The sequence below is a fragment of the Suillus paluster genome, assembly GCF_016628075.1.
Source record: "Suillus paluster strain FC165 chromosome Unknown EDB91scaffold_19, whole genome shotgun sequence".
NCBI classification, from domain to species: domain Eukaryota; kingdom Fungi; phylum Basidiomycota; class Agaricomycetes; order Boletales; family Suillaceae; genus Suillus; species Suillus paluster.
Window position 1 is genome coordinate 13614 of NW_024537579.1, and position 24866 is coordinate 38479.

Genomic DNA, 24866 nt, shown 5'->3' on the forward strand with positions numbered 1-24866 from the left:
ACAGGTCGACGAGTTTTTTTTGGGCGGTTTACAACAGGATTTAGGCCAACAAACACCAGCGCCACTGATGGGAGGCCCTCAACATGATACACTGTACCATGGCCATAACTCACTCACCCCATTCACAGGCAGCAACCCATCGTCGCGGTCACAATCACAGGCTCCGAGTGGATCTCATGAGGGGAGCTACCAGCATATCTACTCATTTCGTCAGCCTCAACAAGTAGCACCACTGCGAATGGATCCTTACCAGCACGTTCCAAATACCCTTGAAGATCAAGTCCGGGATCTCAATGCGACCGTTGCATGCCTCGTATCTGAAGTCGCAAGACTAGTACTGACAGAGTCGAACGAACACTTGTCGAACATAAGTCAACGAATCTGCCTTGATAATGCACAGATGTCAGTTGTTCACGAGAAGCTGACTGGTACACATGAAACTCTCACCTTGCGTGTTGATGAACATGATGACGCTCTTGCAGTGTGATGAAGGGAGTGTCGATCGCTGGAGATAGGGCCACGAGGATACACCCCAAAATAGCCAGTAAGGCATTACACGCTGCTCGTGGAAGGTGGAACTGGAGATGTAACCATGAGATCAGCGCATATATCATGATCAGATGAGGGGGGGTATCTGTGAGGTCCCTGTCGCGTGTTGAGTTGAAACCTTCTTCTGGCAGAAATGGATCAGGGTCGTCCTCGTTTGGATCCGTGGATGGCATCACGTTATTGTCTTCATCGTCTTGATCATCGAATATTCCATTGACATTGATGTCTAGGTCATCGAGACCATCCTCGTGTTGTTGTAGAACTTGACTGTCTTCATTTTGGATCGCTTCGATGGCTTTTTCGATCTCGCGATCTAATGCACGCTGTTCTGGGTCATGCGGGAGGTGATGGGCTTCGTATGAGGTGAGGGGACGTGAGCTTGAACTGCTAGCTGCGTTATATGCGCTAAAGTGATCAACAGCGTCATGCAGCGCTTCAGGGCTATGGAAGTTGGGCCCGAGATTGGGCAGATTGGAACAATGGGTCATGAGGTCCACATCTTCTCCGGTTAGGAAACCATAGTCTAACATCTCCTGTTCGACTGGGGATTCCGAAATACGATGTGGGTCGTGAAATTGAACATCGGGAGATAACAGGGGCTGCGGGTCATGCAAGGGAACAGAGTATCCGCGAGGAACTGGGTCAGCTTCTTGTGCAGCGCTCGGCACGAACCGTTCACCAACCCGCTTAAATTGGGCCTGCGATGCAGCAGTTTTTTCTCGCAGGTCACGCCGTTCATGAGCGCGTGCGGTGTGCTCAGGTATGAGGACTCCATTACATCTGTAAGCCTGGCAGGTACACCTTTTTTGCCGCATTTTTTGACGGAGGGGTCCTGCTGGTCAGCCGTGTCAAGGGTAAAAGCGCTTACAGATGATATGTTAAAGCTAAGGTCAGCTGGCGATGCGGCCCAAGCGCTTGCGACTCGACGTCAAATCAGATATCACGTGTGACGTTGCCTTGTACTTGAGATGAGGGACTTAGCGTTGACTTAGTGAGAATTTACTTAAAAACCATCCCACCATAGACTCCAGGGTTGGGTTATGCAAATATTGTATTTCCAGACGTCGGTTTGGGGTCGAAGTACGAGGCTGTGTGCGGGGAAGGTGTTGGCCTCGGAGCCTAGAAAACCAACGTCCGTTTATAGTTTGCTTACAATTGTTAGGGACTAAACCGACGTCTGGTTAACTTCAGCTTAAGTCTTTTGGTAGCTCTGTGGAGCTCAAAAATCGTCCAAGTCGGATTTTAGTCTGGTTCAAGCACTAGGTACGCCCTACGTCGGGTTATACATCAAAGCTGTCTCGGGTTATGGGTGGGGCTAAATTGTCGTTTCCGCAGTGAATGTGACTATCGGTCTTCACTAGCACTCTGCGGTCCATCCTTCTAACATTGGTCTAACATTAAAACCAGCCGTCTCAATGATCCTCAATTAGGCCCCGTACGCCCTGGCCGTGGGCCACATTGTATGACACTGGAAAATCAAAGTAGAACAGGTTCAAACGGAGCAAACGAATATCTCAACCGCCTCCGCAACACCTTCCAGCACACCCCTCGATCTCCCTCCAGTATTCCGCCTTCCTCATCCCAAGCGTTCAGGCGCCCATGGCCTCATGCGCACCTCCTTGTAAACGTACGCAGCGTATGGTATTCCAATGTAGCGCACCTAGGATATTTTGAAGTCAGCACAACTAGCCAACTGCACTCATAATACGAGCTATGCACGATGAGATATAACACGGTCATCAGGACCATCGTTGCCTCTGCACGAATCAGTTGTATCATCGTGTTGTTTTGTTGTTCCGCCCACCCAGACTAGTTCGACCTACGACACGATTCTTAGCGAGATGGCTGCTCGGGTAATGGCATCAACCTATCTCTTGTCCGAATGTCAATGCTGAAATTTCATAAGGATATATCAGCGATTCTTAATTTCTACATTGCTCACCATGATCATACGTCACCCAGGCATAGGCAGCAACTGCGAACCTGGAGTTATAGTTAGATAGAGACATCACCGACATCATCCGACTGAATCTCCACGAACCTGTAAAATAGCTGTAAAAACATCCGCATTGATTATCGGCCACCAACGACTAGGGTCATATCCGAGGGATGGGTACAACGGACTTGGTGGATGTATCATGATGGCGTTCGTGCGAGATTCCACCAGCGAGCGCTATTATTGCCGAACTAGGCGCATTATGAGGTGAATATCCGTTCTTGCCTTCATCGACGGAAGTAAGCATCGTGTTGTGGACGTGGAACCTCATGATTGCATCAAACGAGACTTCTGAGTTTATCGTAGAACTGCAAAGCAACGTCACACGACCAGAGGTTCCAACACCACAAAAGCTTGATTTCGGAGACTTGCGTCCAATGCCATTCATGATATTCTTGCCAAACTTGCATCTCCAGTTAAGTTGACTGTTGAGATAACGTTGAAATATGATATGCTTCCTTTGTATCTTGGTTGTCCGCTGGCAGTGGCCACAACGAATTGTTCATCAGAAATGAACGCAGCAGTGTGACCACATGTGCACCTGGACCAGCCCGGCATTCCGAGGAACAGTTGTCAAAGTTGGAACTGGACGAACAAATGCCGTCAAGAAGTCTCATGTATGTATCGCAGCTGTGTACTCTTGGCAAAATAGATGTCGAGTCTATGAGAAATACAGAGTATACAGTATCTGGAGGTGATGAGTGTCATACTCCCCAGTTTGGAACAAGGAACCGACCTATGGAATAAGTAGGGCTACGCGTAAGGCATGAGTTTTTTCAAGGTTGGTGTCTGCGCTCCGCTGGAATATGCCGTCTGGCAGAGTGTGTTCTTGCGCCCAGGTCTCTTGGTGACGTTCAGATGTGCGTGTGCTGCGTGTGCCTGTGCGTGTCGTTGAGCTGAACGAAATCAAAGGAGGGGCTTGGGAGATGCACGTACGCGTTTGAACTTGCCATTGCTGAGAGCCCTCCACCGTTTTTTCGTACCGCTGTGTGTTTTGAGTTTGGGAAAGCTCGCAACGGCAGAAGTGGAAAATAGTTTTGCAGTCGTTACGAGGCGCGAGAGAAGCATGGTACCAGGCAACGACAAAAATTCGAATTCGAAACTCTGAACCTTGAAGATTTGAGTACTTCTGAAGTTCTGGTTGAACTAGTTGTTTTGCCGGTCGGCCCGGTTGCTGTCATGGTACGATATTCATTGACAGCTCCCGAGTCCTGCCCACACGCCATCCTCGCCATCGTAGTCGACATGTCCTAAGTATGACAACTTGCCATCAAGTTGGAATCTAATTCCAATGGTGTTTACAAGAATCTAGGGGAATAGCTGAGATCTGCGGTGGTACGATCCCCGCGGATTTCCATACGGTTCGTGACTTTCTGAGGACGCCTCCTCCGTCATATTGCGATCTACAGGACGACCTGGACTGCAGCTTAACCATCTGATCAGATCCTCCCACTCATTGAGAAAAAGGGTCATTGAGGCAGAGTTACAACCGGTAGTTTTCACACCACCGGTACATTTCACACTTATGCTGAACCCAGTGCATTTATTCTAGGTTACATTTCTTGGAAGTCATGGAGTTCTGGCCTCCCTGTACCCGAGTTCTGCTGTCTGCCAAGGACAACCAGTTTTGCCAGACTGGTCGACAGAACCCAGTATTTCTACCCACAATAATGGCAAAGTAGAAGTTCGAGCCCCAGAGTTTTCGATTGCAGAGAAAGGCTTGCTCCTTCAATAATTGAAGCTGTTTGCGTGCACGTTTTCACACTTTCAGACGTAGCCTTGTAAAGGCGAATATCTTCTTTGCTCAGGTCCGTCAGCGCCCGGAGCATCGCAGAACCAGTCGGAGGGTCAACCGGTCATTTAGGAGTAGATACCTACCGCGGAGTTCACGATGCGATAATATTAATGGAGGCAAGGAAGTTTCTGTGGACTCCACCGGCGCTTCCCGAGTACTCATACTTGCTGAATCCAAGTGAGCATTACATATCATTCGTGCCACGGCTGCCGCCGTGCGACTAAGATATGCGTGTATGAGGGCATTTAGATTGGTATTAGCCATGGACATACCAATGACGTTCGGAAATCAGCGCAGTGGAAGTGTACAGATCTGTATGATGATATGGATGCGTTGATATCTGTTGATCTTTCATTATTATTATTTTGGTTGGTCGTATAGCCCGACAGTAGGGATCCACTCACACGTCGTGATGAATTGATCTATTCACTTTAGGCGGAGCAGGATGTGATATCCTTTGCGGATAGCCAAGGGCCCAATACAAATGGCGAAATTGGTCTTCAGAAAAGCCGCTTGCTTGACACTATGAATGACAGGGGCGATCACGGTAGCAACGTCCTATTCAGTTGAAGTCTCAGCAAGAGCTATGATGCAGTATGATGCCCATACCAATCACGCAGCCCCAGCACTAGTCGGAGTAGAAGTTAAATTTTTCAGGGAACACATATCTCCAGATAGACTGTCGACATCGAGTTCACAAACGTGTCACAATGTACATGGCACAAACATCCATCGGAAGCCTGATACTTGAAACAACGTTTTGCTACGAAGTGTATGAGCATTAAATTTGAACAATGACGCGAGATATCGCAACTTAAATCACAAAAATTAGGTTCGGTCGCTAGCAATTCACGGTGACGAAGCCAAGGTCGAAATGGTACGTAAATTGAGTGAGGGGAGCAAGACCTCATGCACAGGAAATGCGGGGTCGACTAAAGCCGCATTGAGGTGGCATTACACATGAATTCCACGTGGACTAAAATAGCTCTAGGTGAGAGGTTGGATGATAATAATTCTAATCGCGTCTCCGAGTCGGCTGATGAGTTGAAAAAGGTAACAAAGAATGGAAATTTATGAATCGTGTCGTGGCAGGCGCAGTTTTGCAGACGTACGCAAGTAACACTAGGTAACGGTGATTATTACTACTTAGCAGGTTGGTAGAGCACGAGTTCAGTTGACCCTGAGGCGGCTGCCGGTATCAGCGGGATCTGGCGTCCGAAAACCCCATAATGCGCGGGTCAAGTATGTAATGCAATTACTTTTTTACTCATTGAATTCGAAATGATTATGATCATCGGGCCCATCATGTGAGACTCATTTGAATCCGGATTCTTGAAGTGGTCTCCATGCATTGATCACAGACTGAACGGTCGGGGACTTATGCGGTGACAGCTTCGGCCGCAGAGCTCCAAAATTACAGCCTTGATGAGCGCGGGATCGTATCTGACAGCCCCGACCGCACAGGAAAATGGAAGGGGCAGGCCGCAGTCGCTACCGGGCACCTTGCAGAACCGGGTCGAGACTCAACGACTATGGACAAGACCAAGTTGCAAAATATTGCGCCCTCGAAGTATATCATAAGGCGTCATTGAAGTATATTGTGTTTCTAGATGGTACCTTCCGAATTGTTCCATTTTTTCTCTTTGTTTGGGATTGTATATCGGATTAACCTTGTTGCCAGTACAAGATCCGTTCGAATGAGTGCTCAAAAGATGAGTTAACATGGTCCGTATATAAATCTGTATAAATACGCTGATTGAATCTTACCACCAAAAAAACATTGTTGTCCCCCGATTCACTGCATCCATCGATCTTGGTTGATAATTAGACGCGACTTACCTATAGATTTTCTATAGACATCTATAATCATTGCTAGACGATGTCCTCGACGCCGTCCCAGCCTCGTCCCAGTCTAGGTGTTCTCCTTGACCCAAACATGACTCACCTCAACAGTCAGTCCGCCGTAAGCTCGAGGACCAGTAGCGAGGCATCCTTGCAACGCATCAAGAACCTGCCTGGTTATACTACCCCAGTCTTCAAAGGCAAGGAAGAGCAACGTGCCAAAGTGCAAGCCGATGTCGCTGCCAAGGTACTGCGATCTACATATCTCGAGCTCAATACTCACTGCATTGCGTCATATTCATAGGGATTTGTCCCTCACGAGCTTGTTGCGAACGAGGTCAACTGGTTCTACTCTCAACTCGGCATCGATGACACCTACTTTCAAAATGAATCACCCTCTGTTATATCAGATCACATCATCGCACTCTTTGGTGCCAAGGTGCTCGCTTACACCAAGCATGACCTCAATAAGCTTGTCATCGACCTCGAGAAGATCGACGAGAAAGGAAATGGTGCCACTTTCATTCACACAAGTTTACCGGGCCTCACTTCTACCGAGGGGCCCGGCGCGACTTGTGAATCGAGGTATGTTTATGTCTCATATCTCACAATCGCTATGCCGATTTTGTGCCTGACACAGAATCGACGCTTTATACCTCGATAATTCAACTCCATCGAACTGTTACCGCCTTGAGACTTTCCGATCCACTGGATCTATATCAGCAACAGCGTCTCAACAGCTGCGTTGTTACTTCGTTACCAAGTGCAACTTTCCTGCTCCACCTCCCTCAACTCGGACTGATGGACGTACCGATATCCGTACGGTCTCTGACACTGCTTTCCTTGAGAAAGCGAGCCCGCATACTCTTGAAGTGTACCAGAAAATAATCTGGCAGGTCGAGAGCCGCTATGGTCCTGTCATGGAAGTATTCGAAGTTGAAGGTACTCGCGAGAGGCGTCTTGTCATAGGATACAAGATGGGCGGTACTTCTCGATTCTTTAGGTGTGTTGACCAATATACGTAACAACGCAGTGGCCTGAACTCGTTTGCAGCGCACTCTCGAACCTCTATCACTTTTACCAGCTGTACTCGGCCCGAAAGTATGTAGAGCAGTTCTCCAACGGGATCACGATCATCTCTCTATACCTGAACCCGATGCCCGGCTCCACGGCTGCCCCGATCGAGCACTCTATCTTCCAGGTGATGAAAGAGGCATCTCTGCTGTACTGTCTTCCCGACAACCCCTTTTTCCTCGATTCTGTCAACTCTGGGCATGCTGTGCAAGAGGCGACCTATGCTTGTATGTCCAATATTCTTGGGGACAGGAATTGAATTAATTGTTCATTAGATTGTGGTTGGGTTTTCGCTCAACACTTCTGCAATCGCTTGGGTCCTGCATACCTCCACCTCAAGAATATCTTGGACGAATCGAACCCCGCACATGCTGAGGTGCTCAATGATATCAAAAGACGTTTCAGAGAGGAAACTTTTACGCGGGAGAGCATTGCTCAAGTCATCCACGCACATTCAGAAATCGTGCGTTATCAATTTCGTTCAGGATCCCGCATTAACATTTCTCCGACAGATTCACCTTCTCTATGTCAACTTCGCCATGGTACATTATCCCGCTGCGGACGAGGCATCGCAGCTCGGGTGAGTCTACTAATGTATTTTTCTTGAGGTGACTTAACGAGAAGCAATCAGTCCTACTCTCTCCTACCAGCGTCTTCAAACCACGCAGCCCCTGACGGACTCTGAGTTGTATGATAAAATCAGACGTACAGTGTTGAACAAGCAAGATCTGCAAGTTCTCGAGAGCTTCCTCATTTTCAACAAGTCAGTTGCAGAACGATTTGGTTGATCGGTAGCTGACCTTGGTGTAGGCATATTTTGAAGACGAACTTCTACCAACCGACCAAGGTCGCACTGTCCTTCCGCCTCGCACCTGAATTTTTGCCCGAGGTTGAATATCCAAACAAGCCCTTCGGAATGTTTATCATCATCGGGAATGAATTCCGTGGGTTCCACATCCGTTTCAGAGATGTTGCCCGAGGCGGTATTCGTATCGTCATGTCGAGGAACAAGGAGTATGTTCGCCTTTTCTGACCTCGGAATCGTACAATTAAGCTCTATCTAATAGGAACTACTCGATCAACCAGAGGATGTTGTTCGACGAGAACTACGGATTAGCTGCCACGCAATCTTTGAAGAACAAGGACATTCCCGAAGGAGGCGCGAAGGGTACCATTTTACCTTCGTGCGTGATGTTCTCTTCCCACCTTGACGTGTTTTGAATTTTCACCTAGTCTTGGAGCACCGCCCAGACGCTGCTTCGAGAAGTACGTTGATGTAAGTGTGCATTTGTGCATAGCTTGATAAATATTCATCATCCTTTTAGGCTGTCATTGACCTGCTTATTCCCGGCCAAAGCCCAGGAATCAAGGAACGTCTGATTGACCTATACGGCAAACCAGAGTTGCTGTTCTTTGGCCCTGATGGTAAGATCCGCGTTCAATGACTCGTTGAGGTGACTGACCTCTCGTGTAGAGGGTACAGCAGATATGATGGATTGGGCAGCGTTGCACGCTCGCGATCGTGGTGCTGAGACATGGTGGAAGTCATTCACTACCGGCAAGAGTGCTCAGCTTCTGGGCGGTATTCCCCATGATACATATGGAATGACGTCGCTATCCATTCGCCAATATGTACTCGGCATTTACAAGCAGCTTGGACTGAGGGAGAAGGACATCACCAAAGTTCAGACTGGTGGTCCTGGTATGTTTGCCTTTTCACTCTTTGGGAGTCCTCTTTGACGTAATGGTTTGCAGACGGAGATCTTGGTTCAAGTAAGTCGTGATATGGTGTATCCGTGGACTACGTCGATCAATCACCCAATAGATGAGATACTCTTGAGTTCTGACAAGACCATTGCCATCATCGATGGTAGCGGTGTTCTTGCCGACCCTGCAGGTATCAATAGGGAGGAGCTCATCCGCCTCGCTAAACATCGTTTGACCGTCGCTCACTTCGACAAGACCAAGTTGAGCAAGGATGGGTACATCGTTAAGGTCGAGGAACAGGATATCAAGCTACCCTGTACGTTCGGCTTTATGAATGGTTTTTTATATATCTCACATTCTGTCGGTAGCCGGAGAAATCGTTTTGGACGGTACCGATTTCAGGAATGGTGCTCACCTCCGTTTCAAGGCAGATCTGTTCGTGCCCTGTGGTGGACGGTCAGTTTACGTCATTTCTGCACGGAAACAGGAGCTGATGATCATGCAGACCTGAAGCTGTGAACGTCTCGAATGTTGCTGCTTTGTCGGATACGGAAGGCAAACCCCACTTCAAGTACATCGTCGAGGGTGCGAATTTGTTCTTCACTCAGCAGGCGCGGTTGCACTTGGAGAAACGCAAGGTTGTCTTGTTCAAGGACTCCAGCGCGAACAAGGGTGATTACTTTCCTGTCATCTGTTGGATGGTGTTGACCTTGCTTCAGGTGGTGTTACCAGCTCTTCGCTTGAAGTCCTCGTTGGCCTCGCCCTCTCGACCCAGGAATACCTTGACCTCATGATCTTCAAGGACGGCAAGCCGTCAGACTTTTATGAAAAATACGTCAAAGAGATTCAAGCCAAAATTTCTGAGAACGCCGCAGCAGAGTTCCACTGCATTTGGCGGGAGCACGCCCGCCTTCAAGGCGCTAAGCCCCGGACGCAGATCTCGGACGAGCTCTCCATGAAGCTCAATAACTTGCAGGCTGAGCTTGAACTCTCTGATTTGTTTGACGATGTACCTAGCCGCAGGGGCGTCATGAAACGCGCTATACCCACCACTCTTGTAGACCAGGTCGGTCTCGACACCCTGCTGGAGAGGCTTCCCGAAACATACCAGCGTGCTTTGTTCTCGAGCTGGGTTGCTTCGCATTACGTGAGTTTTTCAGCACCATCTCCTTTTCTTGGGTGAAGACCATCCTCACCTTCATCTTGCAGATCTACAAATACGGCGTTAATAGCTCCAGTGTAGACTTTTTCCATTTTGCTCGGGATCTCGCACGGTAATGATTGTTTCGGGACTTTGGGGTCACTACGTACTGTACATAAGGAGACAACGATAATGGATCCTATACCAGATCGGGATCGATAAGAAAGCCTTCTCTTGCCTAGTAGCGTTTTCAATACGATGGATTATAATATTGTACCCAATGGGACGAGACGTTGTATATATATTTCTGGACGATGCCACGTAGACTCCACCTTTGTTACTTTGCTATCTTAAAAAGGTCTACAGGTCAGAAAATCGATTGATCATCCAATTGGAGACAACTGTAATTGCTACAGAGCGCCCGGGGAACATTGAATTTTCTCCGATAAGTCCTTCTCCATATCGATATCCTCTTGTTGGACGATGGCATCACAGATCTACCCGCGATAAGTAACCTACATAGCACTGAATTCAACGCCGCCCTATAACACCCTCCCATCATTGCTATTTGCGTGAAGTTGCGAGTTAAAAAAAGCAGAAAGTTGTGGTTAAAAGATAACGTCAATTTCAAGTTCCAAGTAATCAGCGCAAAAACTCTCTGGCGGGGAATCGAACCCCGCTCTCCCGCGCACTTTTGATGTGACAGGCGGGTGTACTATCCGATATACTACCAGAGACCTGTTAGGGCAGATAAATATACCTGCAAGGTGAGCGAACAGACCATTGTTTAGTCATTAGCTGATTGTTTCGTACTCCTATGCTTGACGCGGACGGCACAGGACTATATACTAAGGTCGCTTCAAAGACCTGTTTCATGCTTCTTACTTGACATTTGAAGCCAAAGTTGATACCACATTCCGCTCCTTGACATTGTGTTCGTGGCTGTGCTTCTACACAACGAAATTGCTTGGTTGGCCCAGCGTCGGTTTGTTACTGTGGACACTAGTAGCTAGGTGCTATGATGCTGCAACCCGTCAACAATGTCGGATGCCAGCACCAGTTTATCTGAAACCAAAGTAGGTGCCAGTAAGTTACTCCTTTGTGAAAAATGTTAATGTTGCGACAATGTTGTCGGTGCATGGCCCAATTGGCTGTACTCAATAAAATGGCTTGGTCCTCACATGTAGACCAGTGGTGCACAAGCCTTGTTGTTAACCCCCGCCACCTTCGCACCAGCACATCAAGTGGATATTATGCCGCATTGTACTAACGCCTTGACAGGTTTCTTCAGGACCTGGGTGAAGGTGTGGACCACCACCAAGGTCTTAGTGCCAAAGCTCCACATCGCTGTGGCCCTGGTTCACTTTATAAATGACCATTGGATTTGAATCGTACTCATCACAGAAAACCAACGCATTCCCTCATCACAAAAATTGACTTATCCCTTCATCCTCTAGCAATGGCTACTTTTGATGCTGAACTCAGGGCACAAATGAACCAACTCTTTGAACCTGCAGGGTCAGCGTTCTGTCGCGACGAGATTCGATACCCAACTTCCTCCGGGCAGTCGAGCGCTGGCACGCCCGATCGATCATTGAGTGGATCCCCCTGCAGCAGCAGTGTAACATTATGTGAGGAAGTCGAAGAAGAAGCTCACAAACTCAAGGATGACCAGCTCAGTGGGGCATTGGTGCAGGAAACCGTGTCAAGCATCCACTCGCGTCACATTCAAGCGATGAAAGCCGAGTTCAACCCGAATGCCGCGGTATTCATTCCTTCGTCTCCCATCATCCGCCTTTTGGCGTCTGGCCGTGCTCCTTCAACTATTGGCATTACGCAGACATGGCAGGATATCCTCCGCTTTGGCACACAGATAACTGATCGCCCTTTCCGACTTCGCCTGGTGCGACAATTGTTTGATATGGGTCCATGGACGTTCAATGCACTGTGCGACCTTGCATGGCATTTCTACTTGGCAGTTGCGAACAAACCGAGCATTATGAACCTTGGACCGGAGGCCGCAATCTTTGCGGTAGAATTCCGTGATGCATTGAGGATCCATGACTCCGAATGGGACTCCAGCTGCTTCGTATTCCACCTGCAAAAGTATGCCTTAGAGCACTTCAAACCATACTGGTGTTCTCATGTACGTAGCCTCACTGTTCCTTCCGACGAGTACTCACCATCACACAGGATAACCCATGGGCTATCTCCCTGCGGAATAAACCTGACGTCAAGCGATGGAAGGCCGCGTTGGATTTGTCTGGCTTCATAGCAGACATGTTCGCATTCGACATCATCAAAGCACCGACCATGCACGAGTGCCTGGGGATTCTGTTACACGAGATGGTCAGCGTGGAACATGTGCGCGCTGTCCAAACCATGGTTAAACGCGCCGGCCCGACATTATGGCAAACAGCCGATAGTCATGAACGCCTCCAGGAATTCACCACACGTTTCTTGGAGCGCACCAGCTTATTGCCAGATAATGCAAATCCTGACTGAACTAGAAAACTCCATCAAGAAAGCGATACGGGTGGGTGCGACAGCAGCCTGTATAGAATTAACACTCATTGCTCACTACACAGGATGATAATATTATTTGGCTGATGGGTGAATGGCATGCGCAGCGGTCCGAGTGCCCTTCGCCCGTGGTAAAGTCTGTTTGGGTGTAACTTGGGTTTAACTCCTTATAATATTTCGATCTACTTATAATGTGTTGGTGCTTAATATGCAGTCCTATGCGTTTCGTAGCTTAATGTTTATGAAGAGCGAAAAAAAATATGCATTATGAAGAAGGTCAAGGTGTGACTACGATTGTTCTGCGGTGATTCAAGCAGTACTACATGCACATAGGAGTTTGGGTGATACAAGATTGATATAAGATACACACTGATAATTCATTCAGATGCCGAGCGTGAATGTGACGTATTTTGAGGTTCATCTCAGCAGACCCACTTGACAATGAATTAAGTCGAGGAGAGGTGCTTTTGTTAATGATACACATTTCTTGGGCAGTACCGGGCCTAGGAATGGCTTTAACCAATAGTGAAACCTTAACCGGGTGACCAGCTGTCTAATTTCTTCGACATAAATAAATAACATTTTTGCTCATTATATGCCCGCGTCAACCTAAAGCATTATCACCATCAACCTTGGGTGCTGGAATATGAGCTCTAGCCCACGAGGACGTCTGGTACGTTGCATTCAATAGAGGATCTAGAGGGCAAAGAGCCCATGAGGCTCCTTCTGACGAATCGGGTGGGAGCAAGGCCACCGCTGCCAATGAGAGATATGTGTGATAGGGATCTACGACGGTGTTCGCTGCAAAGGTATCTCAAAGTGATGGTAAACCACGTACCAGGGTGCTCGCCGGGAATCTTTGCAATCCCGCCGTACTTGAATTGACAGGATGCTATAAAGGAAGACATTGCTGCTTTGTCAACCAAATCGCTTGCACCCAACACCTGGTACAATGAGACGGAAAACAGGAGTTTGTCAGTCGACCGTCCACCTGATAAGGCACCATGGAGCTGTTATGACTTACGTGCAGCGATGCGCCGCACCAGAAACAATAACACGCATCAGCGTCCTTGTTGGTCCGTCCACGAAAACCGCCATTGGACGCTTGATTTTGCACAAGCCACCGTACGGTTTTCTGCCGATCTTGAGAGGAAAGAATTTCTAGCTGTTGAGCTAATTGGAGTGATGCAAGTGCGCAATACGTAGTGCCACCTAAGGAGGGTAGATGGATGAGATTTTGTCATGTTAGAAGGCGTGGCGCACTACCCAGGGCTTCCCCAAACGGTGATTGTCCATAGCCTCCTTCGTATGTCTTGAGAGCGACTGTGAGAACAACCCCCGATATAATGTTGTCGCATGCTTACCCGGCACGTAGAAATAAACTGGAGAGCACTTGTAACATCCATCCCTGACCAGTCGTCAAGCATTATGCTTATAGAAAAGGCACAGAACGTTGTGCGTAGATCAGAGTCGCCTCCTAAAGGCTCAGAAGAAAAACTGGGACACTTGATTTATGCCTGGGGAGTACTGGAGATAATGTAGGAATTACCTTCCATCGCTGTTCTGACAGGATCTAAGAAATTCCAGGAGGCCCTTCCTGTCAAGACGCGAAAAGTTGTCGCGCAATATGGACAGCGAGAGAAGGGCAGTATAAGTCATGATGATCTGAGGGGTATCATGGTCCGAATATTCCTCTGTCTTCAGACTGGAAATCAATGGATTGTCTATGTAAGCAATGACCAATTCTCACCGCGTACTTTGCTGCAGTCATATAAGAGCTCGATCGGAAGCCGGTTCCATAAGGTCCGCCTAGTGAGTGTGCTCAGTTCTCCAACAAATTTGTATGCCAGGATTGGCTTACGAGTCTGTTGGCTCCATATCCATTCTCTCCATTGTTCTCTTTCCCAATCCTTAGCCTTCTTTTCGAGTTCATCAGAAACATCCAGAGAGCCTAAGCAGTAAAAGGATAGGGCCAGCCTGTAAGAATCGCGTTAGAATGACTGCCGTGTAGATCGGCATTGAATTGTGGACTTGGCTGGATCAATATCCACTTGGGAAGATGGCAAGCCGGACAAGCATCTTTTGCAGTGCGTTGCATGACTACCTTTGCGCAGCGGAGGTAAACTTGTTAGCAGCATTTGGCAAATTTCTGCAAAGGAGTCTCCCTGGCCAGATCAACAGAAAAAGAGTATGCGTTCCCGATTCTGAGCGCTAGAAGGCAGATCTGGGTGTGTTGGTTGGTATACTTATACACCGTGCCTGAGGCTGACTCCTGCATGCCAGTCGAACCGATGATTACAGTCGTCCGATCAGGAAAGCCTCCCCGGGCGGGCCGTTTCACATCTCAGCGGCCTTGGCTCGCGTGGAAATGCCTCTCATCCAACACTGACACTCGCAACTTGCGCGTGTGCTTGGCCAGCGCGACCGCGCTGCAGCTCCTGCAGTCGATACTTTCCGAGATGATGACACTATCAAGGAGATCCCTGTTGCTATACTTACTCGATCCGCTCTCACATAAGATCTACCTAGAGATCAATATAAATGATGACGTATTGGAAGAACGTGTTGTCCATAGCACGTGTGCAGCTCATCACTTGAGACTTTTTAAGATGAACTATCGAGAAGATTCAAGTTACTATTCCTTTCACATAATAGGATCTACTGCTTTTTGAGAGGCGTGAGATCTGATCAAGACCCGATGGTCCTTGCGTGAGCTGTACATACTGTGCTGAAGATGTTTGAACTGTCCGGGATTGACTGACGAAGCGAAGCATTCGAACAGCGGCGCCAACAACGTCAATCATTCGATGGAGTCATCCGCGGTAGTACCCACCTGAGTAAGTAACCCTTACCTGTGTCATACACTAGGTGCCTGCTGCCGCTTTGTTGGTCTAATATTACGACTGTATGGGGTGAACAGGCGAGTACAAAAGGAAGATTGCGGATGGAAGATAGTGTCAGTAGATTGGAAGTAGGAACTTGGAACTTGGAAGCACGAGACAGACCGGCAGTATTTTCTGACGCGTGTCTGATTTTCTAATCCGTTGGGTGGTACTGTATTGATTCTTGAAAGGTACGGTCCTCTCTACTGAAGTCTTTTCCTTCTTCCCGGCAGTGACGGCACGTAGAGCAGTGGGTAGATGAGATGACGGGTGGGTGTTCGATATTGCAATACTAACGTTTGCTTATCCTACATCTCACCGGAAGTTGGCTTGAGTTGTTGTTTACAAATGTGAGAAGTGGCGAGGAGTACTTGTATACATGGCTCTCCGTGACTCCCAACACGTCAATCTCTTGCAACTTCATAATTCGTTGTAAGCAGTGGGACCAAGAATAAGTTGCGACTCACGTCAGTATCAGAATCCTACTTTCGACCATCATCGTCTCCTCTGCATAAAACAGCTCCTCGTTGTCGATCTCATGAAACGATAGTGCAGATTCCAGAGATTCCGTAAACAGGTGCGGGATCGTCCTGGTCAGCTCAGCTCGACCGCGCCTGATTTATCTGCGCGCCATAATTACCATCAATGTGTGTCGAAATCTATGATATGTAGCCAACGGGGTTCGCGTGGCAATCAGAAGGACCTTTGTTGATAGATTCCTCAGCTCGGAAATCATAGAGCGAAGACTAGTCCTCGTTCGTTCGAACATGGAACCACATCGTATACTGCAGCCCTCACAGCGACCAAGCATCATTCATTGATTGGTCGTATGTAAGTCATGAGTCATGACAATAAACTTGGAGAGGAGAGTTAGATTTCCACTCATGAACACCGTTGAGCATAAAGTGAGAACAAGTAAGGAGAATTTCGCGGTGCATTGAAGGGGCGTTGACTTATCAGCAATGGAACATATGTCCACAGTCCCTTAGGCAACGGAGACGAGAAACTGATCCTCTGCGATGAAAAAGAAGTCATCAAGACTCCTATGAATGCATGCACCGCACCTTGCAGCAGACGATCCATGCGATTGTGTTTCTCGTCAGTTAAGGTAGACAGATAGAAGACGTTGGTATGCATCGTGCCGTGAAATGGTTCAAAGTCGATGTTGCTTAGGGCTGTTGAGGGGTGACTTGTTGCTATATTTGTGTAGCGTCCGTTAGTCCATCGCGTACATTAAGTGAGAGGACAAAAGATGCTCGAATGGATTTTTTGGCGATAGAAATCTTGCAATCAGTTTATGGAGAAGTAATATGACCACGGCGCTGTTTGGAAGCTGGATTGATGCAAAGGTGTAGAGTTCGGGGACCACGACAGATTGAAAGATGTCCGGGTTGGAGAGTCGAATAGCGAGGAGAGACAAAGATAAGTTTTGTGGATAGATACTATCATTCGATGGGAAATGCACAATTTTCACTTATTGCTGAATAGCAACACAACGACAACACATATTCGTATCGGATCTACTGGAGTGTGTACCTTAGGTCTCTGCGCATTAGGCCCAACAAGAATTATTTTATTTTATTGCGAGCTTGTTGCAGCGGCAGCACTGGAAGTTGAGATGTCGAAAACACAATAGAAATGCACAATTTCGTCACACCATGTCACGCGCGGCACCTCGGCCAATACACAATGATATCCAAAGTCCGACAGCGCGCAAAGCGAATGAAAGTCCAGTGTTGGCGAATGCAAACAAAGCGGAGACTCAACCAAGCCGAGAGTGTGATTTCCCAATCTAGCCTGACTGTCACGCTTTGCTCATGAATCGTGAATAGCACGCTGTGGTGGTGTTCTATTGACATAGAAACACCTGGAGTAGATTCAGAATGGTGTATTTCACATATGTTGGAGTTCTTATGTTGATAGGTTAATGGGATCTGGGTGGATCTTGGATTTAGTGTCCAAAAATCACTCATTTTGGGTACACTCGCGCAATGTTTCATGTATCGTTCCCAACTGTTGCAACAATGTCGTCCACAGTGAGATGTTTCAGAGCACATTCCAGTTTGTTAGACATCATAGTTGCTTTCATTTACAAAGTACAAAGATTTCATGGACTCCTTTTTGTGTTCATACCGCTCTTGTTTATTATTTATTGATGTTTATTATTGGCAGAAGATTTCGTCACTATTCATATGACCTTGCAAGCAAGGTGACGAGTTCCATTTGATCCACCACTATCTTCACAATATCACGCCATTCTGTCATGGCACCTAGTCCTTCAAGAACGCGCCAAGTCATCCACAAAAGCAGGAAACAGAAAGTCGAAATAACATACCAACCTCCCTGCATGCAAGATTCCAATTGGCCCAACAGCTTGGTACTGCACAACATCCCTGGCAATGCACACGTGTTCTGCCGTGAGTAGATGTTTGTACATGAGTGTTTTCATTGCTGGGAATATGTAAGTCAGCGTCGAAGGTGCCAGTGCACGAAGAAGAGGGGTCTAAGAAAGAAAATTATCATCGAATACGATGTAAACGCGCCACAAACCATACAGCGAGGTTGTCACAAAGTCTGTATGCAATCTTTGAGAGTGTATTTGCTGAGCAGGGAGCAACAAGGACAATGTCAGCCCATCTCCTCAACTGGATATGTAGGATTGGATCGCTGATCTTGTATGATCCCTTTCATGGACATTGAGACGTTAAAATTCATCTGGAAACTGCATATAGCCACCAACCACTCATCCTTGTCCGTCCATACACGTCCACCTGCCTTGACCACATCTGAAGGGTTGTAAAATGCAAGCAACTCTTTTGTCGCAATCACCTCTACTTTGACATTCCAGTAGTACTACGTTTGCATGTTGCGTGAGCAGTAGCAGAGGTCTCAGCAAGGGGGACATACTTGGAGAAGCTCTATGACAATGAGAGGAGTTTTAATAGATATTACGCTGCCAGTCGTCATCAGCACAACGTGATGATGATCTAGTAGGCACTCCTTTGTGGCAATGAACTGATTATTCGCCATTGGTGCATAGCAGTGTGGTTCGGTTTGAACTAGAAAAAGGAGTGTGGCTAGACTAAGTATGGCTGAGTCAAGCACCAACTTAGTAAGAGCCTGTTCAGCAACCGACATTTGAACAAAATTTAGCCAACCAAACAAATTGTGCATGAGCGGCACAAAAGCTGACATGTCAGAGTTTGAATTCACTTGCCCTCCAACTATGATGATGATTCCTACTACTATTAGCCATCGATATGATCCTCTGCAGCAAAAGTGCATCTTTGCAACTGTAGCTGTTCTCATTGTCTGTACCCAGTTTCAACTCCTGTCTATGACCAGAAAGAATGAAAGCAAATCATCTGTACCAAAAGTGCAGTGGACCACCCTGGAGGTTGAGGCTCTCTTGGATTATCTAATCATGCAGGTATCCAAGATGGCAGGTGTTACAGGGACATTACATAAACCCCTTGGACCAGCTTATTCTCTTTTACCTATCTTTCATCACTGCTATCCGTCGTCAAAGCAACTTCCATCTTTCCGTTCTCTTGGCTTATCTATACTGGCTGATCATTCTTGCACTGCTTATCTGGTTTACCTGTTATCTGTGACTCATACCCTATGCCCTTACTGCATTGTCGGTACTACCCTTGACCCTTACCGTTCAACCGGTATCTCCTGCTTTTCGTATATAAAGGACTCCGTACACTGTAGTAGTCCTTAACTTGAATCTACTCAGCATCACGCCTAAAGCCTCAGGACAGAGGGATAGCACGAAAGGTAGATAGCAAGCCTCACCGCTCCTATCACATTTACACTATCTTCTACTAGACTTTCCGTCTAGTAGTCTTACCTTGAAAACCCGTCACAACACTAGATCGGTACTCCTTGTGGGTATCTAGTGCGGAACCAACTGAGTTCATAACATAAGATTCAAGTTTCTACCCTGAATGTCTCTCCACCGTGGGAGCGTACTATTGACCAGAAAAGATAGCGTCGAGAAGACCTCGTCACGCTTGGGAAAGAGCACCCACACCATCAGACCCATCATCCACATCAGAAGACGCTGAATCAGAATATGAAGACTTTCGTCCACTTCCCCCTCCATGAAAAACAAACCCCCCACCTAGACCACCCGCTCCCCCACTTATCCACCCAGCAATGTCTGGATCAGGAACTGCTGCCAAACCCGTAGAAATACGGATCGGTACTCCTACCGAATTCTCTGGAGATAGGAAAGATTCCGGACGATGGCTAAGATCCATCACTGCCTACATTGATGTCAATGAGAAGATCTACGATGATGATAAGAAAAAAATCATCCTCTACCTGTCATACATGACAAAAGGAGCAGCCGCCACCTGGGCAGACGACTTCATGGAACACGCCCAAGATGCAACCAATATGGCAAAATACGGCAAACTCGATGATTTCATTAAAGATTTCAAAAAGGCATTTGAAGAAGTAGACTCTGTGGGAGCAGCCCTTATGGAAATGAGGAATCTCAGGCAGACCCATTCTCTTGGAGAATACCTTGCCTCATTCAGACAACTCACCACAAGAGGAGGGATCACTGATAACGGTGCACTCTGCCAATTCTTTTTAGATGGCCTAGACAAGAAACTCCACTGGAGGCTCCTGATCAACAGCAGCAACATTGAAACGTTCGAGAAATTCTCGAAGAAAGCAGTTGACCTAGACAACAACCACCAACAGCTGTTGGCCATCACCGCTAGGGAAGGACGAAACAACGGAGGATTCCAAAAGAGAAATGGGAACCCCCAATACACCCCTCCCAAAAGAGAAGCCAAAGACCCAAACACAATGGACGTTGACCGCATGGATGAAGAAGAAAGGCAGAAATGCTTCAGAGATGGACTCTGCTTCACTTGCAAGAAAGCAGGACATAGGGCCAACGACCCTAGGTTCCACCCTAAGCGAGGAGTGTTGAAAAGCAGGCAGACCATGCCTGAGAAGGAGGAAAAGGGACAGTCTGGGATTACCCAGCTCGATGATGAAGATGACGATGAAGAAATGCCCGTAGCCAAGATATGGGCCAAGAAGATTTCAGTGGCCAAAGGAATGGATTTTTAAACTGAAGGACTGTCGCAATGTCAGCACCTTCTACTTGTGTACTGTATACTAAAGCTGTTGGAAAATCCAATGAATTCCGCATTCCCATCATGCTTTTTTCTACCAAGTATGCAAAAACCATTGCCACCACCGCCATAATCGACTCAGGAGCAGGAGGATCATTCATTGATCACCTCTTCGTCCGAAAAAATAAAATCAGCACCTACCCTCTCACCAACCCCTTCCACATATGAACAGTTGATGGAAGCAACTCTTCTGCAGGAAGGGTAACGCATTACTGCACCCTCGCAGTCAAAATTGACCAACGATGTATGCTCAGAAAATTCAACATCACGAAACTATCCAGGAATGATGACATCCTCCTCGGCAAGCCATGGCTTTCCACCATGCAACCAGAGATCGATTGGAAAAACGATACCATCTCTTTAACACGGACAAGACGATCAACAGAAGTCGAACAAATGATCAATGATGAAAGAAAGGTGAACGGAGCAGAACCTTACAGGTTTCCCCCACTTTGAAAAGCAACTGTAACTGACGAACCCCCTGAAGATTTCTCTCCTTTAAAGAAATTACCCAAGGGTTCAAAATACGCTTTAGAAGAGATAGCGGAAAAACAGTGACGAAAGAAGAAGGCAACCGCAGAAAAGAATAAACCGGCCGACCCCATATTCGACAACTTCGAGGACACCTGGCTCGGATGAGTTGATCTTGCTGAACCAGTCACCAATGTTTCCACCTACCAGCTGGAAGATGATGAAGTCCTAGTCGAATATTCATTTGATGGTACAACCATCCGAATGATCAAAAACCTAGACACTGATTCCCCGCTGGTACGGGATGGAACATCCGATCAAGAAATCAGAAAACTCAGCAGACCAGTACCATTGTGGAACACCTGGGTCCTTGCCCAATCCCTGCATGAACAACTTGAGGAAGCCCAGAAAACCAGTAACAAAGCACAAGAATTCACTATGAAGGATGTCCAGGAAAAAGTCAAGAAAACTTTTGAAGAACTCGTTCCCGAGTACCTCCGCAAATTTCGGGATATCTTCACCAAAGATGGATTAAACCAACTTCCCCCAAGCCAACACCTCGTGGATCATCATATCAAAACAAAACCCGGATTTGTACCAAAATCTACCTGAATGTACCCCCTCTCCCCAAAAGAAACCGAAGCAGTAAAAACCTTTCTCGATGAACACCTCGCAAAAGACTTTATCCAACCATCTACATCACCACAATCAAGCAGCTTCTTCTTTGTGGGAAAGAAAGGGGGAACCCTCCGCCCCTGCCAGGATTATTGCTACCTCAATGACTGGATGGTCAAAAATGCTTACCCACTTCCACTGATTCCCCCCTTGATCGCAAAGCTCAAAGACGCCAAATACTTCACCAAAATGGACATTCGGTCTGGATATAATAATATCCTGATTCACCCTGACGATTGATGGAAGGCCGCCTTCTCCACATCATTTGGTCTGTTCGAGCCAAAAGTCATGTTCTTCGGATTATGCAACTCACCTGCAACATTCCAGGCCTACATGAATGAAATGTTTAAACAAGAAATCGACGCTGGATGGCTGATTGTCTACATGGATGACATACTTATCTTTTCAGACACGCTAGAGGAGAACCAAAGCCGAACGAAAATCATCCTGCAAAAACTATGCACTGAAACATTATTCCTCAAACCGGAGAAATGTACATTCGACGCCCAAGAAGTAGAATACCTCGGTATGATCATCCACCCGGGCAAAGTTGCAATGGACACTGCCAAATTGGAAGGCATCAGCCAGTGGCAGACGCCAACCACTGTCAAAGACATACGATCATTCCTCGGATTCTGCAACTTCTACAGACACTTCATCACCCATTACTCGGATATCGCGCGACCCATGATTGATCTAACAAAGAAAGATCAACCCTTTCACTGGACAGATCAGTGCCAAAACGCCTTTGACAAACTCAAACACAGTTTCCTCACAGAACCTGTGCTCCACAATCCCGACGCAACCAGACAATTTGCCCTTGCCACTGATGCATCACTCTTCACCACTGGTGCTGTGTTATTACAAACCGATGAAAATGGTGCTTACCACCCTTGCGGGTACTTGTCCCAATCATTCAATGCCGCCGAATGAAATTATCAGATTTACGACCGCAAGCTCTTAGCTGTCATACGCACGCTCAAAAGTTGGAGACACTTCTTGGAAGGCAACCCCCACCCTGTTATTGTCTTCACCGACCATAAGAATCTCCTCTACTTCCGCTCAGCGCAGCAATTGACATGTCACCAAGCCCGGTGGCAGCTTACTCTTGGTGAATTTGACCTCACCTTCCACCACGTCCCTGGCGCGAAGTTTGCCACCCCTGACGCCCTGTCGCAACAACCAGACCATGTCGTCAGCAACCCTGATAACACCAATGTTACCCTACTCCCGGACTCCCTCTTCATCCGCCTAGTTGATGGCGTGCTCGCGCATCAGTTTAAATCCCTTACCGAGTCTGCGCCTGACTCCACCATTCAGACCGCCCTCCAGGCCTTGAGCGGCATCTGCGCGCCACCCATCAAGTCCACCCTCTCCAATTGGGCCTTCACCGATGGTGTACTGTTTTATAAAGACCAGGCCTACATCCCAGCCGATCTTCGCCGGAAAGTTCTGGCTCTCCACCATGATCACCTTACTGCGGGCCATCCTGGCCACACTGTCACCGAGTGGCATGTCAAGAAGGCTTATTGGTGGCCCGGTATGGGCACCTACATCTGGCACTATGTTGCCGGTTGCGCCATCTGCCAGCAAATGAAATCCGACACTCACCCCGTCACCCTGCCCCTGATGCCGATCCCCTCCATTGCTACCCACCCCTTTGAGCAGGTCTCTGTTGACCTCATCACTGATCTTCCCCCGTCCCGCGGCTTTGACTCTGTTATGGTCGTGGTCGACATGGCCTAACGAAGGGGGCAATTCTGTGTCCATGCAAGAAAACCATCACTGCAGAAGGCGTTACCAACCTCTTCTTTAAGAAGGTATTCACACGCTTCGGTCTCTATGACAAAATCATCTCCGACAGAGGACCACAATTCGCTTTGAAATTTGCCAAAGAACTAGGATGGATCCTGGACTACCAAGTAGCCCTCTCTACAGCCTATCACCCACAGACAGACGGACAAACAGAACGACTTAACCAAGAACTAGAAACTTACCTCAGAATCTACTGCCGCACCACCCCTGCTGAATGGTCGCAACATCTGCCAATGGCCGAATTTGTCCACAACTCAAGGAAACATTCCGCCAGAAATACATCACCCTTCGCCCTGATGATGGGGTATGAACCAAAAAGCCTACCCCAGGCATTTCCTGCAACTTCGGTACCAGCAGCAGAAGAGCGACTGAAACACCTCGGAAAGATCCGAGAAGAAGCACTGGCATGCCACGCCCTTGCCCAACAGCGAATGGGAGAAAGGACACAGGGAAGAAAGTACACCCCATGGAAGAAGGGGGACAAGGTCTGGCTTTCCGCAGCTCATCTATTGACAAAACTCCCATCAAAGAAACTCACACCGGAAAGATATGGACCATTCACCATAGAAGAAGTTTTATCACCAATCACATTCAAGATCAAACTTCCGGAAAGCTGGAGAGTTCACTCCACATTCCATGCTTCCGAGCTATCCTCCTATCACGAAACTGAAGTTCACGGCCCGAACTATGAAGAACCACCACCTGATGTAATCAACGGCGAAGAAGAATACGAAATAGAAGCAATACTTGCCCATAAAGGAATGGGTAATCGCCACCGATACCTTGTATCGTGGAAAGGATATCCCGAATCAGAAAACTCCTGGCAAACCGAGTCAGATTTGACTAATTCATCCAACATCCTGACAACATATAAAAGAAAACTCGCTAACAAAGGAGCTAAGAAAACAATTCTGTAACCAATGACATGTCCAACTCATCAAACGACTCCAACTTCTTCGCCTCCCACCCCCATCTCACACCCATGAACGAAGACAAAGCCCTCTGGGAGGCACTCATCCTAGACAGCCGTTATGCTATAGAAATTGATAACCTCATCATCGCCTGCAACGACCCCATCCTCTTCGAACTCATTGCAGCATTCAGAACCACAGATACCCTCACCACCTGCATCATCGACATGCAGGGATGCAAATGCGGAACATTCGGGACAGTATCCCTCCACTACACACAAACCAAAATCAAAAACGCTGTCATGACACTCTTAGCCATGAAG

The 24866-nt window shown here is 47.5% G+C and overlaps 7 protein-coding genes and 1 non-coding gene across 8 annotated transcripts; 3 read left to right on the forward strand and 5 right to left on the reverse strand.

Annotated features, from left to right (window-relative positions):
* Window positions 1-141: 141 nt before the first annotated feature.
* On the reverse strand, window positions 142-1610 carry EDB91DRAFT_230405 (uncharacterized protein). Its single transcript, XM_041326537.1, has 5 exons — window positions 1553-1610; window positions 1233-1505; window positions 448-1148; window positions 251-385; window positions 142-198 (listed from the first exon to the last, which is right to left on the reverse strand). The coding sequence occupies exons 2-4, from the start codon at window positions 1362-1364 to the stop codon at window positions 373-375; spliced, it is 846 nt and encodes a 281-aa protein (XP_041178241.1). The 5' UTR covers window positions 1365-1505; window positions 1553-1610; the 3' UTR covers window positions 142-198; window positions 251-372.
* A 1688-nt stretch (window positions 1611-3298) lies between these two features.
* On the reverse strand, window positions 3299-3613 carry EDB91DRAFT_1051403 (uncharacterized protein; the record flags this gene model as incomplete). Its single annotated transcript, XM_041313604.1, has 2 exons — window positions 3299-3424; window positions 3482-3613. 2 exons carry the CDS (start codon window positions 3611-3613, stop codon window positions 3299-3301), a joined length of 258 nt encoding a protein of 85 aa, XP_041178242.1.
* A 989-nt stretch (window positions 3614-4602) lies between these two features.
* Window positions 4603-5932, forward strand: EDB91DRAFT_1335834 (uncharacterized protein; the record flags this gene model as incomplete). Its single annotated transcript, XM_041325515.1, has 6 exons — window positions 4603-4644; window positions 4776-4887; window positions 4961-5052; window positions 5173-5217; window positions 5494-5586; window positions 5702-5932. 6 exons carry the CDS (start codon window positions 4603-4605, stop codon window positions 5930-5932), a joined length of 615 nt encoding a protein of 204 aa, XP_041178243.1.
* A 68-nt stretch (window positions 5933-6000) lies between these two features.
* On the forward strand, window positions 6001-10621 carry EDB91DRAFT_1125916 (NADH-dependent glutamate dehydrogenase). Its single transcript, XM_041318417.1, has 18 exons — window positions 6001-6429; window positions 6487-6767; window positions 6823-7185; window positions 7236-7483; window positions 7532-7719; window positions 7769-7836; window positions 7888-8019; window positions 8067-8270; window positions 8324-8440; window positions 8490-8532; window positions 8582-8681; window positions 8731-8958; window positions 9012-9029; window positions 9082-9279; window positions 9332-9419; window positions 9469-9635; window positions 9683-10110; window positions 10173-10621. Exons 1-18 carry the CDS (start codon window positions 6220-6222, stop codon window positions 10239-10241), a joined length of 3150 nt encoding a protein of 1049 aa, XP_041178244.1. The 5' UTR covers window positions 6001-6219; the 3' UTR covers window positions 10242-10621.
* A 137-nt stretch (window positions 10622-10758) lies between these two features.
* Window positions 10759-10841, reverse strand: EDB91DRAFT_t59. Its single transcript has one exon. It is a non-coding gene; the product is annotated as a tRNA-Asp (tRNA).
* Window positions 10842-11469: 628 nt separating this feature from the next.
* Window positions 11470-12842, forward strand: EDB91DRAFT_231067 (uncharacterized protein). Its single transcript, XM_041326539.1, has 3 exons — window positions 11470-12250; window positions 12298-12640; window positions 12693-12842. Exons 1-2 carry the CDS (start codon window positions 11564-11566, stop codon window positions 12607-12609), a joined length of 999 nt encoding a protein of 332 aa, XP_041178245.1. The 5' UTR covers window positions 11470-11563; the 3' UTR covers window positions 12610-12640; window positions 12693-12842.
* Window positions 12843-13057: 215 nt separating this feature from the next.
* On the reverse strand, window positions 13058-15136 carry EDB91DRAFT_1328494 (terpenoid cyclases/protein prenyltransferase alpha-alpha toroid). Its single transcript, XM_041325286.1, has 9 exons — window positions 14659-15136; window positions 14489-14604; window positions 14378-14436; window positions 14177-14325; window positions 13992-14124; window positions 13894-13939; window positions 13652-13839; window positions 13466-13571; window positions 13058-13413 (listed from the first exon to the last, which is right to left on the reverse strand). Exons 1-9 carry the CDS (start codon window positions 14763-14765, stop codon window positions 13232-13234), a joined length of 1086 nt encoding a protein of 361 aa, XP_041178246.1. The 5' UTR covers window positions 14766-15136; the 3' UTR covers window positions 13058-13231.
* Window positions 15137-17693: 2557 nt separating this feature from the next.
* EDB91DRAFT_1236717 (flavoprotein-domain-containing protein) lies at window positions 17694-18539 on the reverse strand (the record flags this gene model as incomplete). Its single annotated transcript, XM_041321497.1, has 6 exons — window positions 17694-17785; window positions 17845-17848; window positions 17881-18012; window positions 18065-18193; window positions 18246-18362; window positions 18417-18539. 6 exons carry the CDS (start codon window positions 18537-18539, stop codon window positions 17694-17696), a joined length of 597 nt encoding a protein of 198 aa, XP_041178247.1.
* Window positions 18540-24866: the final 6327 nt, after the last annotated feature.